A 17,628-nucleotide genomic window follows, 5' to 3' on the forward strand; every position below is an offset into this window, starting at 1 on the left:
GCCTGATAAGGTAGCCATCGAGTTTAAAACACTTGGTGGCGAAGAGACTGTCAACCCCACGCATGAAAAAAATGGCTTCGGGGAATTATCGGAAAAAACAATCAAAAAGGTTAAACGGCCAGGCATTGAAGAGTGTCCAGAGGGCAGGACGAGACACAGTAGAAGTCCTGGTCATCTACTGCAGCAGGGGAGGCCTCCAGTGGTTTCGTCTCCTCAGCATGTTCTAATTTCTTTGCTGACCCATGCCCTGATCATTTATTCTTTTATAGCTCATATTTGTTTGTTTCTTTAGCTCAGGGGTTCTCAACCTTTTACTTGTGACGCCCCCCTGACGAACAAAGGTAAGTCCGCGCGCCCCCCTTAGCCAGCAATGTAAGCTAATTTCACTAATAACGGTATAAGAAACTTTTAAAAAATGACCACTTTCGCGCCCCCCTTTGTAAGCACGTCGTGCCCCCCAAGGGGGGGGGGGGCCACCGTTTGAGAACGGCGGATCTAGCTGATATGCGAATGGACTCGTTTGTCAGTTTTTATTTATGACAACAATCAGCAAGGAAATTTATAGGCTTTTATTTTGAGGGAGGCCACTCATACAGCTTATAACTGGAAGCACTCTTGCTGGCTTTTAGTGCCAACGTTATTTTCCTGTGCTCCTAAAATATTTTGAAGCAATTTTTAAAGAAGTTATCGATGAAGGTTTCAATTACGATTATGTTAATCTTGTTTAAAATTGTTTCCGCAGAAATCGATCTCAAAACTGCACAAAGATATGGAAGGGAATTTTTGAATTGGGAAAAAAGCTGAGATGATGTTGAATCTGTTGAGGTCTCAAAGAATTGTTTTTCTGCTACAAGAGATGCGCGTCGAAATCCTTTGTGGCTGTTGTTGTCTAAAGAACAAAAGATCGAGCTGTTTGCGTTGCCATGGTTATAGCCACAGTACCAAGGGACCCATTAGCAGCGTGTAGCTGGCGAAAGGCGTGAGGTCGCCGACAGGTAAGACAGGTAAGATAAAGTCACAGTCTTCATCACCTTCACACTCGTCAGTAGAGACATTTGGCTGTTTCTCACATGCGGCGAGCAGTGACATTCCTTCTCCCCAGCACCAGTCTTTCCTGTGAGTGACCGCAAATTCAGACCAGTAAAGCGTTTTAGGGCAACATATTTGAAAACAGCACAATCCTGTCACTGACGAAACCAACACAACTGACCAGAAACACGGAGCATGATGCAGGTGGCGCGAAATGTATCTTATCACCAGACATCACTAACGCGCAGGGATCGATGATCTAACCTTCACATGTAGCAACCTGCATAGTCCATCTATCATAAAATGAAAAGCAAAATGGTTTACAACGTCGTAAAAGTTTAAGTGTCAATAAAGAAGGCTCATAATCCTGTGAAGCAAAAAAAAAAAAAAAAAAAAAAAAAAAAAAATCCATGGACAAAACAAAATGACAGAGAGCTGGTCCCCTCCAGCCAGTTAGGGGAAGGAACCTCACTATTGTCTGCTTTCATATCAAAAACTTCATCAATGAAGAATGAAAAATAAACGTCAATAAAGTTGATGAAATTTTATTCAGCCACAGATTTAAAAAGTAAATGGAAAAATGGGGTATTGCTGTCTCCAGCTTCATCATCTATTTCATTCACACCACTGGTTTATTTGATACATGTACAAGATTTCTCTGATGACACGCCATTCCGTCTCTGGTACTAGCACCATAGAGGCCTGTATTAGCGATGTCAAGGACTGAATGGTAACAAACTTATACCTATGCTTGGGTTTCCTACTTATTGAAAGCATCAACCACGAACTTGTGCTAACGCCAGAAAAGTTTTGTTTCCATCTGAAGGATCTGCCACCTATCCACCATTGAATTATTTAAATGTGCACTGAAGACACCTCTTCCTTGAGCATTACTCCTAACAACAGTCCACAGAATGCCAGTCCTTTTTCAATCCCCAACCCTCACCTTTTCCATTTATTGCTCATTCACTACTCGTCTTCCTCTGCTAAATCACGACATTCTTAGTTCTTGTTATCTGATTCATTTTTGTATTTTCGATATTTTTCTTTTATTAGTCATCAGTACTGTTGTTCATCCTTCCGTTCCTTGTCTCAAGAAGCATCTTCCAAGCACAAACATACGCTTTAAAATATCACATGCTTTAAAATATCATCCCATAAGACGGAAAAAAAGCATTTAATAAGAAGAGGGTTTCATGTCAGCTGTATCACATTTCAAATAATTTCACACACTCAAATCTCCAGCACGCACCAGCAATCAACAAAATTACATCTTGATTCGAAGAGTGCAAATATGATCGTGTGATGGAATAGCTGCAGCACCAGCCAGAGCTATCCCTACAGAGTCACCAAGTGTCGCGGCACCCAGACTGAATTCACGATGCTGTGCAGGTACCTACAACATAAAGTCAAATGCTTATTGCTAGACATCAGAAGCACAATGTAAACAAAAAACTATGCCATCCTACTGGACTATAGAACTACATCAGTTTTGTCAAGCAATATTTTAGTCTTATCAGGAAAACGGCTTTTTTCCCCTCCCAACATGCAGAACAGACAAAACAATCCACAGTACAAGTGAAGATTTCATACTCACCTCTTTGCTCATCTTATAAAAAGTGTTGACATAAGCTCCACCTCCCAGAAGCCCTTCCCACAACACAATGGCAAAGATGACCCACACGTTTGGAATGAAGCGGTAGAATACTTGTGAAAGGAGAAGAGCCATGTTCACAAGCTGTCAAAAAAGTGCGAAATTACAATTTAGAAAGCTTTCACATATATTTTGGCAATTTTTATGGGTGGAGATACATATACTATTTTTAAAAAACTATACTTTGAAAGTGTTAATCATTTCCTGCATACAGTGTCTTGTTTGAAAGTTTACAGCAAAGCATTCTGGATTAGGTAGTCAATGTACTCTTAGATTGTTAAATATGTAAAAATCAATAAGTTTACTGCCTGTATTGTACTTTTTTCCCCGATGGGTCATCAAAGGCTACATACTAAAGATTATATTTTAATTAGCATGCTTCTATCCCTGGGTATTGCACCGATTTTGATCACTTTTGCTTAGGATAGTCATTTTTAAATTGGAGATTCAGTAAGAATTACCAATGTCATCAGATGCTTCATCTATCAGTACTTAATAGTTAACACATTAAAATGCATGCATATGATTGAATGTAAATACAGGTTAACATGTGAAAATCTACAATACCTCCACTTTCTCCACACTAACCTACTATTTCTCTTGAACTACTTCCCTCCCTCGCTCCCTCCCTTCTGCACAGAAGTCCCTTAAATAAGTGAATTCTCTCTCTTTCTCTCAGTCACTCTCACCTGCAAGATTGGAAGGATCCACAAGTGCTTGATTTGGATGATGTTTACAGAAGATCGTGAAATAAACACACCCACTTGGTAGTCAACTTGATACCTACAACATTTTCATCAATTAACATAAACATAACATTCACTGTTTCTGATATCATATAACTACAATGCAGATTACTACACAAATAATTAGTCAAAAAACACTGCAAAAGACAAGTAATACTGTCTTCCCAAATTATCAATCTGCTAAAACTAAAAGAAAAAAATCACATAAAGTCTACAAACTGAGCAGCAAAAGATATAGCTTGCAATCCTGAAGGCAAGGTTTATTAATCTAGGATACTGATAAAATATTTGCCAGTACAAAGAGTGTTCAGATACATGTATGATTTGCAGTTTCAGCACCTTAAATACCCTACAAAATTGTCTATTCAAAAGAAGTAATTGACAGTAAAGTAGTATTCATGGTCACTCTTAGCAGTTCTGTTGATGGAGATGGTCAAGGGTGGGAGAAAGGGAGGAGCACCTGTAAATGGCCGGAGACTGAAAGAATTGCTGACTAATCCAACTTTTATTTTCATTTAGATATTAAAAAAATTGCTTTAGACCAATTAAATGAATGGGTATTTGCAAGTGATGTAGTAATAAACTGCTATGGGTAATAAAACCGCCTTTTTACAATTGCATCAAATGTTTATTACTGTGCTATGCCTTACCATCTGTACTGTTCCGCTTTAGACAGAAATATACTGTTGAAGTACAAGAGCTCGTGCTGGAGACAAACAGGAAAATAGAAATAGTATGACTACAAAGCCTGATATTACAGTTGTCAAGTACAAAAACATACAATAGCTACAGCTGGAAATGTAAAATTGATGTTTCTTTGTTTCATGTCCCTACTGCAAGTGTATTTGTGCATTAAACATCAACAAAGATCTTTGTAGTTAAGCTTTAAAATTCCACTCTTGGAAATTATAGTTACATTACCTTAGAACATCAAGAAATATGTGTGCATGTTATTGCTCACTGTTTTATCTTCATTTATGTACAGTCTCAACTTATCATTTTGCCCCCTGTGTTCAACACCAATGCCTTGCAAGAAGCAACACAAAGAGAGGATAATTTGGGGGGGGGGGAGGGGTTAAGTTTGCAATTAACAAGTTAAAAAGGTATTTATATGCACTTCCTGCAGTGAAAGTTCTCCATGACAAGTTTTCAACAAACTGCATGCATCACATGTATACCTTTTGTATCTGCCAGATTGGAAATTAAGCCAATCTGAGTTATCTAAACAAACAAATAAATAAATTAGTAATGTTAACAAATTTACATAATAATACTCACCAAGCCTTGATTAATAAAATACTCAGCAAAGTACACCACGGTGAGAGGAATCATATACTTCAACAATGGCTGGGAAAAAAAACCACAAAGTTTTAAATTAATTCTACCTTTGTTAGATTTATGTACAGAAATGCTTAACTACATACAATTTGGAACAGAAAAATGCAGATATAAAGGAAAATAAAACAACATTTAAAAGTGAAACGATAAGTTAATTCACAATAAAAAAAAAATGCAATGGATTAACTTATTTCTGTGCATGGCAATCTTTGTAGTCTTGAATCTTGAGACCAGAAGGAGTTGCAATTTACAGGGATTTTTAGAAATTGTATCACTGGACAAAACATACTTTCTGGTCGACCTTACTATCATGATATGTAAGCACTCACTGGCAAGAGTCTCAATTTTTCTGCCAAAGAAAGTTGAGTGCTTTTTGATTCTGTAATAAAAAAAATTATAATCTATGTTAGAATGTGCAAAAATAAATGTAGAAAGACAAGACTGAATAAGAAATGACATTCCCTTTCTCTCATGTCTCTCTCTCTCTCTTCTTATCTTCTCTTATTATACATAACTCAGCACATACAGTCTTATGATAGAAATTAACAACGGAAACAGATCTTCATAAATTTAAAAAAAAACCAGGAGACTAGCCATTTTAAGAGTTGCCCAGATGTTTGTTAGCTTTTGAAATTAAATGGCAATAAAAAAACCACTCATTATTTAATTATATTTGTTCTTGTTTTCCAAAAACATTCTGCAGGAAATTGAATAAGATATCTTGAAATGTTCAAAGGAAGCTTCAAGATACATTTCTGATATTTTTTCTTGAGTGTAAAGGTTTAGTTTTCATCCTACAATTCACTTACTTATTAAAACTTATTACATAAAAAAACCCTTAGCTGTCATACATCTGAATATGTCAAAAAATTTTAACACAGACTGAAATTCTTTTTTTCCACTTTCCTGAAACTGTATTTAAATTAATTTAAAAACATCAACGCTCTAACACCACCAAATAGTTTTAAGATATTTCCACAATGACATGGTACAAAATTCATAAGAACAAATGGTATGAAGGCATAATCTGACAAAGACAGGAAAAACACACTTTTGTGAGAGAATGACAAAGAAATGTGCTGCAGTCAAATCCTTTTAGAAGGCTGGTGATCATTGTGCACTACACAGGGAGATCCATATTATGGAAATAGCAAAGGAATGTGCTGTAGTCAAACTCTTTTAGAAGACTGGTAATCATGCTGCACACTGGGAAATCATATACCAGGAAAACAGAAAAGGCGTGTTCTTAAGCAAACAGCAGCAAGGAACAAAAGGTAGAAACACTTCTCTTCTGTTGTCTTCAAGTCCTGGTCTCCTTCACTATCACAAGTAAAGAGGTTGTTTCACATCCAGAGATGAACCAACAGGCACATAGCAGATTAACATAGCATAGCAGCAGGGAATAAAATCAGGCAGACCTGACTCAGACAAAAGGGGCACACCATCATCTTTGGGCACCAATGAGCTCGTTGAACAGAAATTGTTCAGCTGGTGGAGCTGGTTCTCTGGCTTGGTCAGAATTATGAAGTAGCTGTGGGAAGTTGACAAAATTAAAAATTAGATTCATTTTTATGTAATCTGTAATGAGCTGAATAAATCTTTAGATCCTTTAGATCCATGAAGACAAGCGAAGACAGTGAGAGGTGGGGAAGAGACAGAAGGGTTAGGAAAAAAAGACACAAAGATGGAGCTGGATGGTGACTGGAGTTAAAGAGTAGAATGAGACTCAAGTATACACACAAAAAATACAGTCAGAAAAATAGATACTTGACTTTGCAGACGAGTTGTTTTGATTAGCACTAAACTTTTTCCCTAACTGGATATTGTACTGCTGTTATGCATAAAACTTCCCCCTTCCCCTGCTATCTGGATTAATTGATCGAGACCTTTAAGGATACATCCAATTGTTTTCTGGGGGAAGTTTATCAAAGAAGGTGACTGACCACTCAAAGTTGTCCTGGTTTACAAGTGTAGGGATGGATTATTATCATCTGCGGGTATATGATATTTGATAAAGTTGAGGAGAACCTACTATAACTTGTAAATGTGTTTAGGCAGACCTTTTCATAGGTCCTAGTGGAGAAGGATGAATTTTGTTTCTGAGCTTTACAACTACAATCATACAGATAAGGAAGCCCATAAGTGTGTTTTGAGTTGAAAGAAAGATGTCACATGCTTGCATAGCCTGGCTATGACACAAACACAAACGGCCAAAATGAGGGAGGGAAATCCCTGGACACTTGTCAAAAAGATTCATAGATTTCACAACTCTATGGTCTGTGCTAATGCTATTAGTATTATATAGAAAGAAATAGTTTGCTCATTTATTCATTAGCTCATTCCTTGACCAGGTACCAGTTAAGCTGGTCTGCTCGGGAGTGTCTTAACTGCCATTTCTGTCATAGTCTAGATGCAGCTATCTTCTGTGCAGCTGCTATCTTTGGAGAGGGTGGCTACCAAGCACTTGAACTGTTCACCAGTACTTTTTGTTGATTCTGCTGACTTGATATCTTGCAGAAGATGTTGGGAAAAAAATGTTCAATACATGATGAATCTTATTTAAGAAGCTGATACTAACCTGATGCTCATCAAAATGGGGACAGATATCAGGACAAAAACAGTGTTGCGAGCAGATAGTCCAGCTGATGTCAGTCCTGCATAGGCAAGGGCACCACCCACTCCAGCGCCACCTGTGCCCGAGGACCATGTTGACACAACATTCCTGTAGAGAAGACATGAATATACAGTTTTACTTTATAGTTAACTTTTTATTTTATTTTAGAAAATTTAGATTTGTACATCTAAAATGGCTCAATTGATTTCCATGTAATTACACCAAGCAAAGGATGACTATCCCAACACATTAGTAATAATACCTTAAGCAAAACTTTCAGTGCCACATCTTATACTGTGCTATGTACACTTGTATAATACATCACTGTAAAGATTGACACTAAAAAGATTTACTGCAACTGAATTTGCTCACCTGTCATAGAAAGTAGATAAGGACAAGAATGTTACCTCGCCTAACCCAGCACTGCAACTTGCAAACACCACGCCTAGAGTCGTAAAAACATATTTTATTTCTATTAAAAATTTTATTTATTCTTGAAAGGTGGAAAATATGAAAATGTCAGCGTTCAATTCTTCAGACTGCTTCTCTGGCTGAGAACTACCATAAAAAAATAGGCATGTTAAATCACATGCAGACACTATAATACACTATAATACACTATAATACACTGTACACTATAATAAAAGTCTCTTTAAAATTTTTTATGCAAGTCAAAAATGCAAAATCAAAGAAAATTGAGCAGTAAATCAAAAGGGTAGTGAGAGCAGAATATGCCAATGAAAATTACACATACCTAATATGCTGAGCCACACCTGGTGTGCCAAACCAACTGTGACAAAACTCCCAATAGCAAACACAACAACCAACAGGGTTTTAAACCTGAGGACAAAGTTAAATGCAGTCAGTGTCATTAATCAATGCTGAAAGACAGCATAAATTTAGCATGCAGAGATGTAAATTGGTAAAGACTAATAAAACCCCCCACCCAAAAAAACCAATCAACCAAACAAACAAACAAAAAAAACCCCGTGCATTGCAACATGACATAAAATTTGTGAAAGTATTTAAATCACTCACTCGTTAAATGAAATAGATTAACCTGCAAAAAGTCAGCATCTATATGTTTAGTTCAGCCACAAAATTAAAATGTCTAAAGAGTCAATGTTCAGTGCCACAACACTCTAAACACTTGAAATGGATCATGTACAAATCCAGATTAAAAAAATAACTTTGAGACAAACTTAAGTTTCATGAGACATCAATGGAAATTAAAAAAATGTCAAAAATATACTAAAACAAATTGAGAACCAGCATTTTAAGCATTCGTCTTAATCTAGACTGTATAGTGTAATGCATGAAAAACACTTTAATGTGGTACTGTCAGTGGAAATGTAAAATGAAATGAATCATTTTCACAAAAAGATAACCTTGTGACACCAAGAGGAGTATTTTTTATAGTTTTCTCGCTATATAAATTTATTTTATAATTATAGAATGCATTCTATAAATAAAGAGCAAAAAATTTTGTAAAACCCAAACATTTTATGAAATGCATTTATATTATGCTGAGAAGTTGCTACCCAATTTATCCATTTATTTTATTTATATGTATATATACACACATAAATAATTCTATAGCTATAGAATGCATTCTAGCTATACCACTCAATTCTACAATTATAGAATTCATTGTATACAGAATTTGCAAAGAGTTTTGGGCATGTGAAAGGTGAGCCAATCTTCATTAGAACTGGAAGATATTTGCATGTATTATGTATGTATGTATGGAAGTATTGCATGCTCTATTATTAAAACAATTCAATAGTTTGAAGAAATGGCATGTCGTGGTATGGTTATTAAGCATTATTTGTACTGATGACAGACTGTTTCTGCTGCAAAAGATCATTGTGGCCATGTGGTGTTTACATAATCAAAGATAAAAAACAGTCCAGCAGAATATTGGTGAACAAAAACTTACTTATAGCCAATCTTTTGCTCTCTAATTACAGAATAAATTCTACAATCATAGAATTCATGGTAGAAAAGACATGAAATATGAAGCAGCTCACAGGGCTTTCATTGCATGAAAATAACCTTTAAAAAAACCTAAGATACCAAATGATAGCAAAGTTTTCTTACCAGTAAGGCAAACGCTGAATGTAAAATGGTGCAGTTAATTTTATAATCAGTGTAGGTAGTATATCAGCCAAAAGAATAGCCTGTAACATGCCACAATCATCAGTCACCAAAACCACATCAACTCAACGATGCAGTCTCGACAAAGACTGATGACTGCCACACTAATTTATTTCAATGTCGAAAGTCCAGTTGACCCCATGCCCAAAATATAAATCAATCACCCATGACACAAGCAGCTATTTACATTGAATAAAACTGGTAGAACCATTTATTGTTTGAGAATTATACATAAGGCAGAACTTTTAATGCTGCAAATTTGTCACATGATTACAAGAGATCACTGAAACAATTAAAGTTAACAAAATTTACTTAGATGTGATCAATTTTCAATACTCAGTTAACCCGATACATTCAATAGCTATAAACAAAAGATAGAAGATAGAAAAATCTGTGATGCATTCTGGGAAAACTCAGACAAAAACAAATAAAAGCAAACAAACAAAAAAAGACTGGCAGGTAGTGTGTGCAGAAATGGTGAGTCTGAAGTAATGCATGGTATTTGCAAAAAAATATGAAGCAGTCATAGTGCACACAAACAAGTTATAAAGCATATTCCAAAAGCAATAAAGATATGAGACTGCTGAGCAAGTCTGAGAATTCTGGCTTGCTCAAAAACAAGTGGCATACCAGTTTAAAAAAATCCTAATTAATAATAATAATAAATCCTAATTAATAATAAATGCAAAAATTTGTAAAGCACGTACTCACACTCCTAAGGAACAAAAACAAAAACAAAAAAACACAAGCAGGAACCAAATAACAAAAACAAGAGCTGAGAGTGACATGATATTGCAAAAAAAAAAAAAAAAAAAAAAAAGGGTTTGAACAAGACTAGCATTATGGGAAAGGTTGTTAGGAATAATGGTTATGGAAGAGGTGCGGAAAAGGTAAGACAAGTAAATTAAATATATGCTGCTGACACAGATCCAAAAGCAAAGCAGTGCTGCGGCATGTGAAAATGTGACAGTAAAGACTGCTAGTCCATGACATGGTCCATAAAATGCTACAACATGGTGCAGGAATAAAAAAAAAAAAAAAAATCCAGAAGATAGCATAGATCAACAGCAGAAACAATCCATCTATGGGTTAAGATAAAAAGAAATAAGGAACAGTCAACCTCAACCAGTTAAGTGAAGGGTCATCACTCTAGATTTTTTAAATATGGTGGATGGTAGAGATTTCACATATGTGACTCTAGGAACTTATTTAATACTGCAATGTACAGACAAGGTACAAAACACAAGCGTTTTAAGATATCGTGTTTAATCAGACATGTGATACATACACACAGCATGATCATTTATCTATAAAAAACCAAAGTACAAATGTAGATATCACAGTTTCAGCAAAATGACAATCAAAATTAAAAGATAAAACAATGTCCCAGAATACCTACGCCAGTTCCAATAGTATTGCATGTAAGAAACTCATCCTCATTAGCTGATGTAGTAAATGTGGGAGACACTGTCTGCAATTAAAAAAAATCAAAGGTTTTTGTTTTGAAGGTGCAAACAATACAAATTTAATACAAATTTCATTTCTTAGGGCAAAACAATTTTGTTACTAATATTACAAGATACATTTGACATATCATGTCATGTTCTAAGAACTCCATACAGTTACCTACTTCTTTTTCTCTCTTTCATAATAATGTATAATCAAATGCTTCTCTCTTTCATAATCATGTATAATCAAATGCATGATCATGTGCACAAACTTGCAAGTATCTAAACCCACATATCTATCTACCCACCCCCCTCACATTCATGTGAATATGTACGCATATTCCAGACAACCATACACATCCACAAAGTTTGTTCTTCTTTTGGTTTAATGAAAAGCACAAAACAAGACTGATTATTTAAATGTGTAAAATCAACATTCACTTACTGTGGCATTGGATGTCTCATTTGTTCCACTAGTATTTTCTTCCTCTTTCAAAATGTCATGAGCAGCACTCAACATGACAACGTAGGCAAAGTTGTTACACAATCCAAGGAACCTACAAGTGTGTATTATACAAATGACATTTATTCAAAACAGATTTTGTAAATCATCATCATCACAATGGCAAAGACAATCATATGGAGAAGATGTAAAACAAAAAGTGAATATCCATGCTAAATGATATGCATGGAAAAAAGTGTAATCACACACACATACACAAAGTCCATCCCCATACACATAAATAACAGAAGGTTTAAATAACTATGTAAGTGTATACATTAATAAAAGCTCAAAGTGGCTAAAATACTTGCCAAAATGCGATCAGATTTCTTCGGTGGTTCCATTTTTTCCTCCTGCCTGTTATATGAACAAATAATTTACTAAAAAAACAACTTTTCAACATTTGCAAAAACAGTGTCAGTCCCTTGAATTAAGTCCCTAATGAAAGATTAAATGTGATCACCTCTTCATTGCTATCATCATTATGCCAGACAACCTGCAAATATGATAAATAAGCAGTCATAAATATTCTTCAAATGGCAAAACTACTTATGGAGAAGCAGATATCGAATTGGTTTAAGCAGTCACTCCAAAATCCAGAATTGTACATGCCAGTTCAATACCTGTGCAGCACAGGTCTTTGTAACTAAGTTCCCTTAGTTGACACAGCTGTTGGGAATGGGTATCTCACTCCACGGAGATTTGAGGAAGGTAAGGTAGGATGTGGAGATGGGCACCACCCTCAGTAAAGGATAGCTCTGAGAAAAATGAAGTTTCACCACTTCCTCGGCAGCCACAAGAGTGACCTTCTTAAAACTATTTATAGTTCAAAATGTTATGGTCTATGGCCACCTTCAGCCTGTAAGCCTTCTGAGACAGGTGATGGGGAAGTCTGACACAAGCAGAGAGCAGAACTAAGTTCAAAAATGTGAAGTAAAAGAAGGAAAGGCAACAAAGCTACAGTTGGCAAAAGCTACAAAAATATTTCTATAGGAACAAACAAGGATCATGAAAGGGAAATAAATATTCAACTTAGATACAAGCTTGTTCATCAGCCATGGTGACCTAAACAAAAATTAATGTGTTACTTGAACTCTTTCAACAGTTGCTTTGTTAGAACAAAGAAAATAAAATTGAAAAACATTAAAAAATTTAAATACCCAATGCAGTTTCTGAATGTTCATTTTTTTCCTTCTCTGAATTTCCAACGTCTGCTTCCATGGTGGAAAATGATGACTGAACCCTTTAGAACAAGTCAGCAAAAAAAAATAAAATCCATCTTTAGTTCAGTAAGCAGCAATGGGGATGATGATGATGATTATGGCAATGTCTATGATGATGGTCATGAAGGTGATTGATTTCTATATTGCTTCAGCAAAGCTCCAGCAAGGGTGCAAGCATTAGTCACTACAGTTACATATATTTTCAAAACAGAATCCAACATAAAAAAATAGCTGGTTTCTATAAACACATGCACAAGAAGCTCTATACATAACAAGCATAGAATATCACTACACAGCATCTAGATATATAACCACTTATACACACTCACACAAGCTACTACTCATACAACCATCATCATAGGCTTCAGCCACGTACAAAAGAAAATCTTAAAAGATCAACCATCCTCAAGGCCATGGTCATTACAACAAACTAAACAGTCTTCATCCCCCAAACCCCTATCATCCATGCCCCCAACATAAAACCACCATTAATACAACATCTCCATGTTTTTTGGAAGACAACAATTTTTGTTTTATCTATGTTGACCTTCAAACAAATTTTCTGGGCTGCTTGATAGAGAACTCTAAGATGGTTTTGTAGTCCAAAAACAGCTGTTGATATTAACGTCAAGTCATCAGCAAAGAGTAGGAAGAAAAGTTCCAGTTGGTGTGGTGTTAGTGAGACCCCATGTCTACCTTTTGATAATATGTCTTGGGCTAAAGAGAAGATAAGGAGTGAAAAAAGTGTTGGGTTGAGCACACAGCCCTGCTTAAGACATAGCAAGCATTTAAAGAAATGTGACAGCTAATTTATATCTCTGACACATGCCTGAACATCTTGGTACATAGTTTTCATTATCCTCCACAATTTATCATGTATACCTATTTGTGCTTATTCCTGTAGTAATACTGCTTGTTGCACATTATCATACGCTTTCTGAAAATCTATAAACGCTACATATTGCTTCATGTTCTGGGATAATTGTTTCTTTACTGCTGCATACAAGGTGAAAATAATGGTCATGAAGGTGGTGATAGTAGTGAGAATGACAATTGATAATAAATGCAATAATGATGCTAATGTGACAAGACAAAAATTCGTCTCTGCCCACCTAGCAAAGATGACCACAGCACTTTTAAGCTCTGGTTGTACGAGTGAACATTTATACATTTAAAAAAAGTTAAAGTAAAGATCCAAAAGCCTGAGCGCAATGAACTGTAAATGGTTCCCCATGTCTCAGCATGAGGAAGATGGAGTTCAATATTGTTCTGGGTAGGCACAGAGGAGTTTTCTAGTCAATGAATGGAATGGAGCTTAAAACAGAAATCTATTACTATTCCGTCAGGCTATCAAGCCTTTTCTTACTGGTAAAGTATATAACAAAATTAGTATCAAACTATCAAACACAAACTAAATCAGTGTGAAAGGTCTAACATTCCCCTCTGGACTTGCAAATGAAGTTTTTACCTGAAAGGGAAACTGTCTATGATTCTGAAATGAAATATAATTGACATATGTCTGGAAGTCAAGGTGTTGGAAAATGAACGTCGCAGTTCATTGCATTACCTTTTGACAGCTCACTAAAAATGCATAATTTTGAAAAATAAACTCTATTTAGTAGATGAGCAAAATTCTATGAGTAAAGCTACTGTCAATGATAGAAACAAATCTCTTGCTCACTTTTTGCCAAGTTTTCATTTTTTATTCATTGCTACTAAGTACTATAAGCAAATGCAAGTTTTTTGTTTGGAAACTGAAAGTATGTTTTCCTTCCTCATCTTCTGACAAGAAATCGAAACACCATAATTGTTAATTGATGAGCTTTTCCTACTCATTAATTAGAAATTACTAATTAGAATATATTTAAAATATAGTATTAAAAACTATATAAGCTGCTATTCTTTTGTTTTTATAACTATTCTTAAATAAAGTATAATAAATATTAAGATTATAAACAAAACTATGACACATTTACAAAAATATTTGAAGTTTTTTTATGAAGTATTAAAATTTAAAAAAAAAAAGGATAAGCTTTTCCAGGCGAGAACTTAACACAGCAGTATAGCCAGAGATGGCCAAGAGCGTTTCAAGTTAACTGATTAGATATGTAATGGGTGACTACCTCGACCTCTTTAGCCTCTGGTCTATATGCATTTATTCAATTTATCACATGACGAATTAGATTATGTCAAACTAATCCTCCATCCAAGTCGCAACTGATAAAACCTACAAAAACATACACAAGTGTATCTGATAAGTCTTATTTTGCCTTTTTAGTCTTCTAGTCACAAGCAAAAACTTAATACAGAAGTCAATTACCCGAAGAAGAAAAAAATAAAATAGTGATGAGGAAGAAGATGTAACAAAAATATCATCAGCACTTACAAGAGCTTGTTTATCCTTATATTTCCTTTTACTTAACAAGAATAAAATTATTTTAAAACTGCCTTTACGAATTCACTTCACAATTCCCTTATTTACATGATATTTTAAGCATACATAAGGACTCACTGATATGGCAGCTAGCGACTTACATCGAAGCAAAGATACCGAATACTTGTATTTACTATCTTCGATGGAAGCAAGCGATAGCAGGCGACAATGCATTGAGAGTACTGTCCCCTTTACACACTATTACCTCCCTTCGCAGCTGCAGCGCAAGGGACGTAAAATATAATCACGGACATGTATAGGTGGATTGCTTTCTGTCTGCCGAGACCAACGCCTCTTGCGAAGTTCTCCGTTTTTAGCCTAAACAATGAATGTGACTAAACCGAAAGCTTTGTATACACCATCCTCATTTTAGTAGTTAAATAGAAAAAATCGTCTGCAGGCAGTCCAATATTACAAGTTCGTAATATAATATATTGTAGACTGATCGAGCTGCGCTGTGCTATCCACAGACTCAATTACATCATGGACGTGTATAGCTCACATGAACGAATACACATAAAGAGCGGGCGGTTCACTTTGGCTTCTTGATTATTTGTAATAATTATCATTTTTGTGATTTTGTTCACTGTCGTGTAATCATAGCTTCTAGTGAGAAAGCAGCATACACAGAGACAGCTTCTGTTGAAAAGCGAAACAGGAAAAGACGAAGCAATAATTGACTTATAGTCGAGTGCATGCGCATCGCAATTAACTACTTTCCCCCGCGAGAGATAGTACGTACACGTACAATCCTATCGTTATAGCGTCTGTACAAACAATTTAAGGGAAGTATAGCTTGTATATAATTATCTTGGGACATTCCTGTTTACTCGCATTCACAATTCTCTCTTACATAAACAAGCATGGTGTAAAACTCAAACAACTAACCAATCTCTCTCTCACTCACACACACCCAGCCACACCCTCTTATTCTCCTAACCTTATCTCTCCACCCTCTTCTCGTACTCTCAACAGTTGAGGCACAGCTGTGTGCATCTCCATTATCTGTTAGCAAACCTGAGCATCAGTCATATCTCAATACTACTGGTAAGTATGACACCTTGTGGCACCTTACCTCAATCTCCATTGGTGGCAGACCCCTGTGCAACCTCCGCTTTGCAGATGACATTGACCTCATGGCAGGCAGTAACAACGAACTTCAGGATTTGACGGACAGACTCTCCAGGCGAGCGGGGGCCTATGGCATGGAAATAAGCTCAGAAAAAAGCAAAGTAATGATTATTTCCACCACCGACAGCAGCAGCAACATCGTCATGAACGGCCAGAAACTGGAGGAGGTCAACAGCTTCAAGTATTTGGGTGCCACCCTGACTAGAGATGGTTGCTGTACAGCAGAGATCCGTATCAGGATTGGTATGGCAACATCCGCAATGTCCAGGCTGGATAGGATCTGGCGCAGCAACTCAATCAGCTTCAGTACAAGCACAGGCTGTACAAGTCCCTCGTAGTGTCAATCCTACTCTACGGCTGCGAGACTTGGACGCTGCTTGCCGCAACGGAAAAGAAGCTCCAGGCCTTTGAGAACAAGTGCTTGAGAAAGCTGCTCCGCATCTCGTACCGCGAACACAAGACCAACGCATACGTACGGAGCACCGTAACCTCCCTCGTGGGCCCACATGAGCCCCTTCTGGCAACAGTGAAGCGGCGCAAGCTCGCCTGGTTCGGTCACGTCACCCGCCACAACACCCTGTCCAAGACGATCCTACAAGGAACCCTCGAAGGGAGCCGTCGTCGTGGTCGTCCGAGGAAAAGCTGGGTCACCAACATTAAAGAATGGACCGAACGCGAGATGCCAGACCTGCTCTCATCTGCTCAAGACAGGACCGGGTGGAAAATTCTGTCTGTTGCTGCTGCCGGACGGTCCCCCCTACGCCCGGACCGGGCATGGGACTGACCTGACCTGATAGCTTCTAAAGAAAGGCTTCAGCTTTTAAAATGAGCCCTTTTTGTTCCTTTAATCGCGAATTTTAAAAAAAGCACTTTACACACGGGTATAGTATGGCTTATTTAACAGCAGTACACTATATAGTGCTTTTTTTTTAATTCGTGAACGATTAATGGTATACGTATATTACAGTTTCCCGACAAGATCGATATAATCATTAAATCATAAAAATAAATACAAGTAAATGGAACCTTCGATAACACGATACGTCTTCTCATTAACTATTAAAAGCGATTACAGACTAATACGGCACGTAAGAGCCATGGACGTGTGTTATATAAGTTCGTGTAAGAACACAGAAAAAAAAAAAGACTGGACCGTGGCCCCTCCCCCCAGTGTTCACATCACTAAGATAGCAGTAAGCCTGTAAGGCAAAGCTTTTTTTGCATGTACTGAAGGTCTTAGGTCACTTCGCCCCAAGACCATTTCGTCCCACAAAATTCGTCCCATGTAGGTCCATTTCGTGCCAAGACAGAAAAGTCAAAGCGCGGTGTGTAAATCTGTGAGATACGATTAT

General features: G+C 36.6%; 1 protein-coding gene across 3 annotated transcripts; it reads right to left on the minus strand.

Annotated features, from left to right (window-relative positions):
* Window positions 1-1,558: 1,558 nt before the first annotated feature.
* LOC112564742 (battenin-like) lies at window positions 1,559-15,367 on the minus strand. 3 transcript variants are annotated; one of them, XM_025239775.1, is made up of 16 exons: window positions 15,247-15,367; window positions 12,649-12,731; window positions 11,800-11,845; window positions 11,432-11,543; window positions 10,938-11,009; window positions 9,482-9,561; window positions 8,136-8,221; window positions 7,754-7,826; window positions 7,346-7,489; window positions 6,210-6,298; window positions 5,097-5,146; window positions 4,708-4,776; window positions 4,080-4,135; window positions 3,373-3,466; window positions 2,627-2,767; window positions 1,559-2,425 (listed from the first exon to the last, which is right to left on the minus strand). In XM_025239775.1, coding segments are annotated over exons 1-16 (1,326 nt in total). In that variant the 5' UTR covers window positions 15,249-15,367; the 3' UTR covers window positions 1,559-2,296. The 3 variants fall into 3 exon arrangements, with proteins under 3 accessions (XP_025095560.1, XP_025095558.1, XP_025095559.1); XM_025239773.1 differs by having other exon boundaries at window positions 6,186-6,298; XM_025239774.1 differs by having other exon boundaries at window positions 6,186-6,298; window positions 15,224-15,347.
* Window positions 15,368-17,628: the final 2,261 nt, after the last annotated feature.

The sequence above is a fragment of the Pomacea canaliculata genome, linkage group LG5, assembly GCF_003073045.1.
Source record: "Pomacea canaliculata isolate SZHN2017 linkage group LG5, ASM307304v1, whole genome shotgun sequence".
NCBI classification, from domain to species: Eukaryota; Metazoa; Mollusca; class Gastropoda; order Architaenioglossa; family Ampullariidae; genus Pomacea; species Pomacea canaliculata.

Coding starts and splice junctions, on each gene's coding strand:
- LOC112564742 (XM_025239773.1), bottom strand. Junction 9,562..10,937: donor GCAATACTATTGGAACTGGC/GTAGGTATTCTG, acceptor GGCATGTTACAG/GCTATTCTTTTGGCTGATAT. Junction 2,426..2,626: donor TTTATAAGATGAGCAAAGAG/GTGAGTATGAAA, acceptor TTTATGTTGTAG/GTACCTGCACAGCATCGTGA.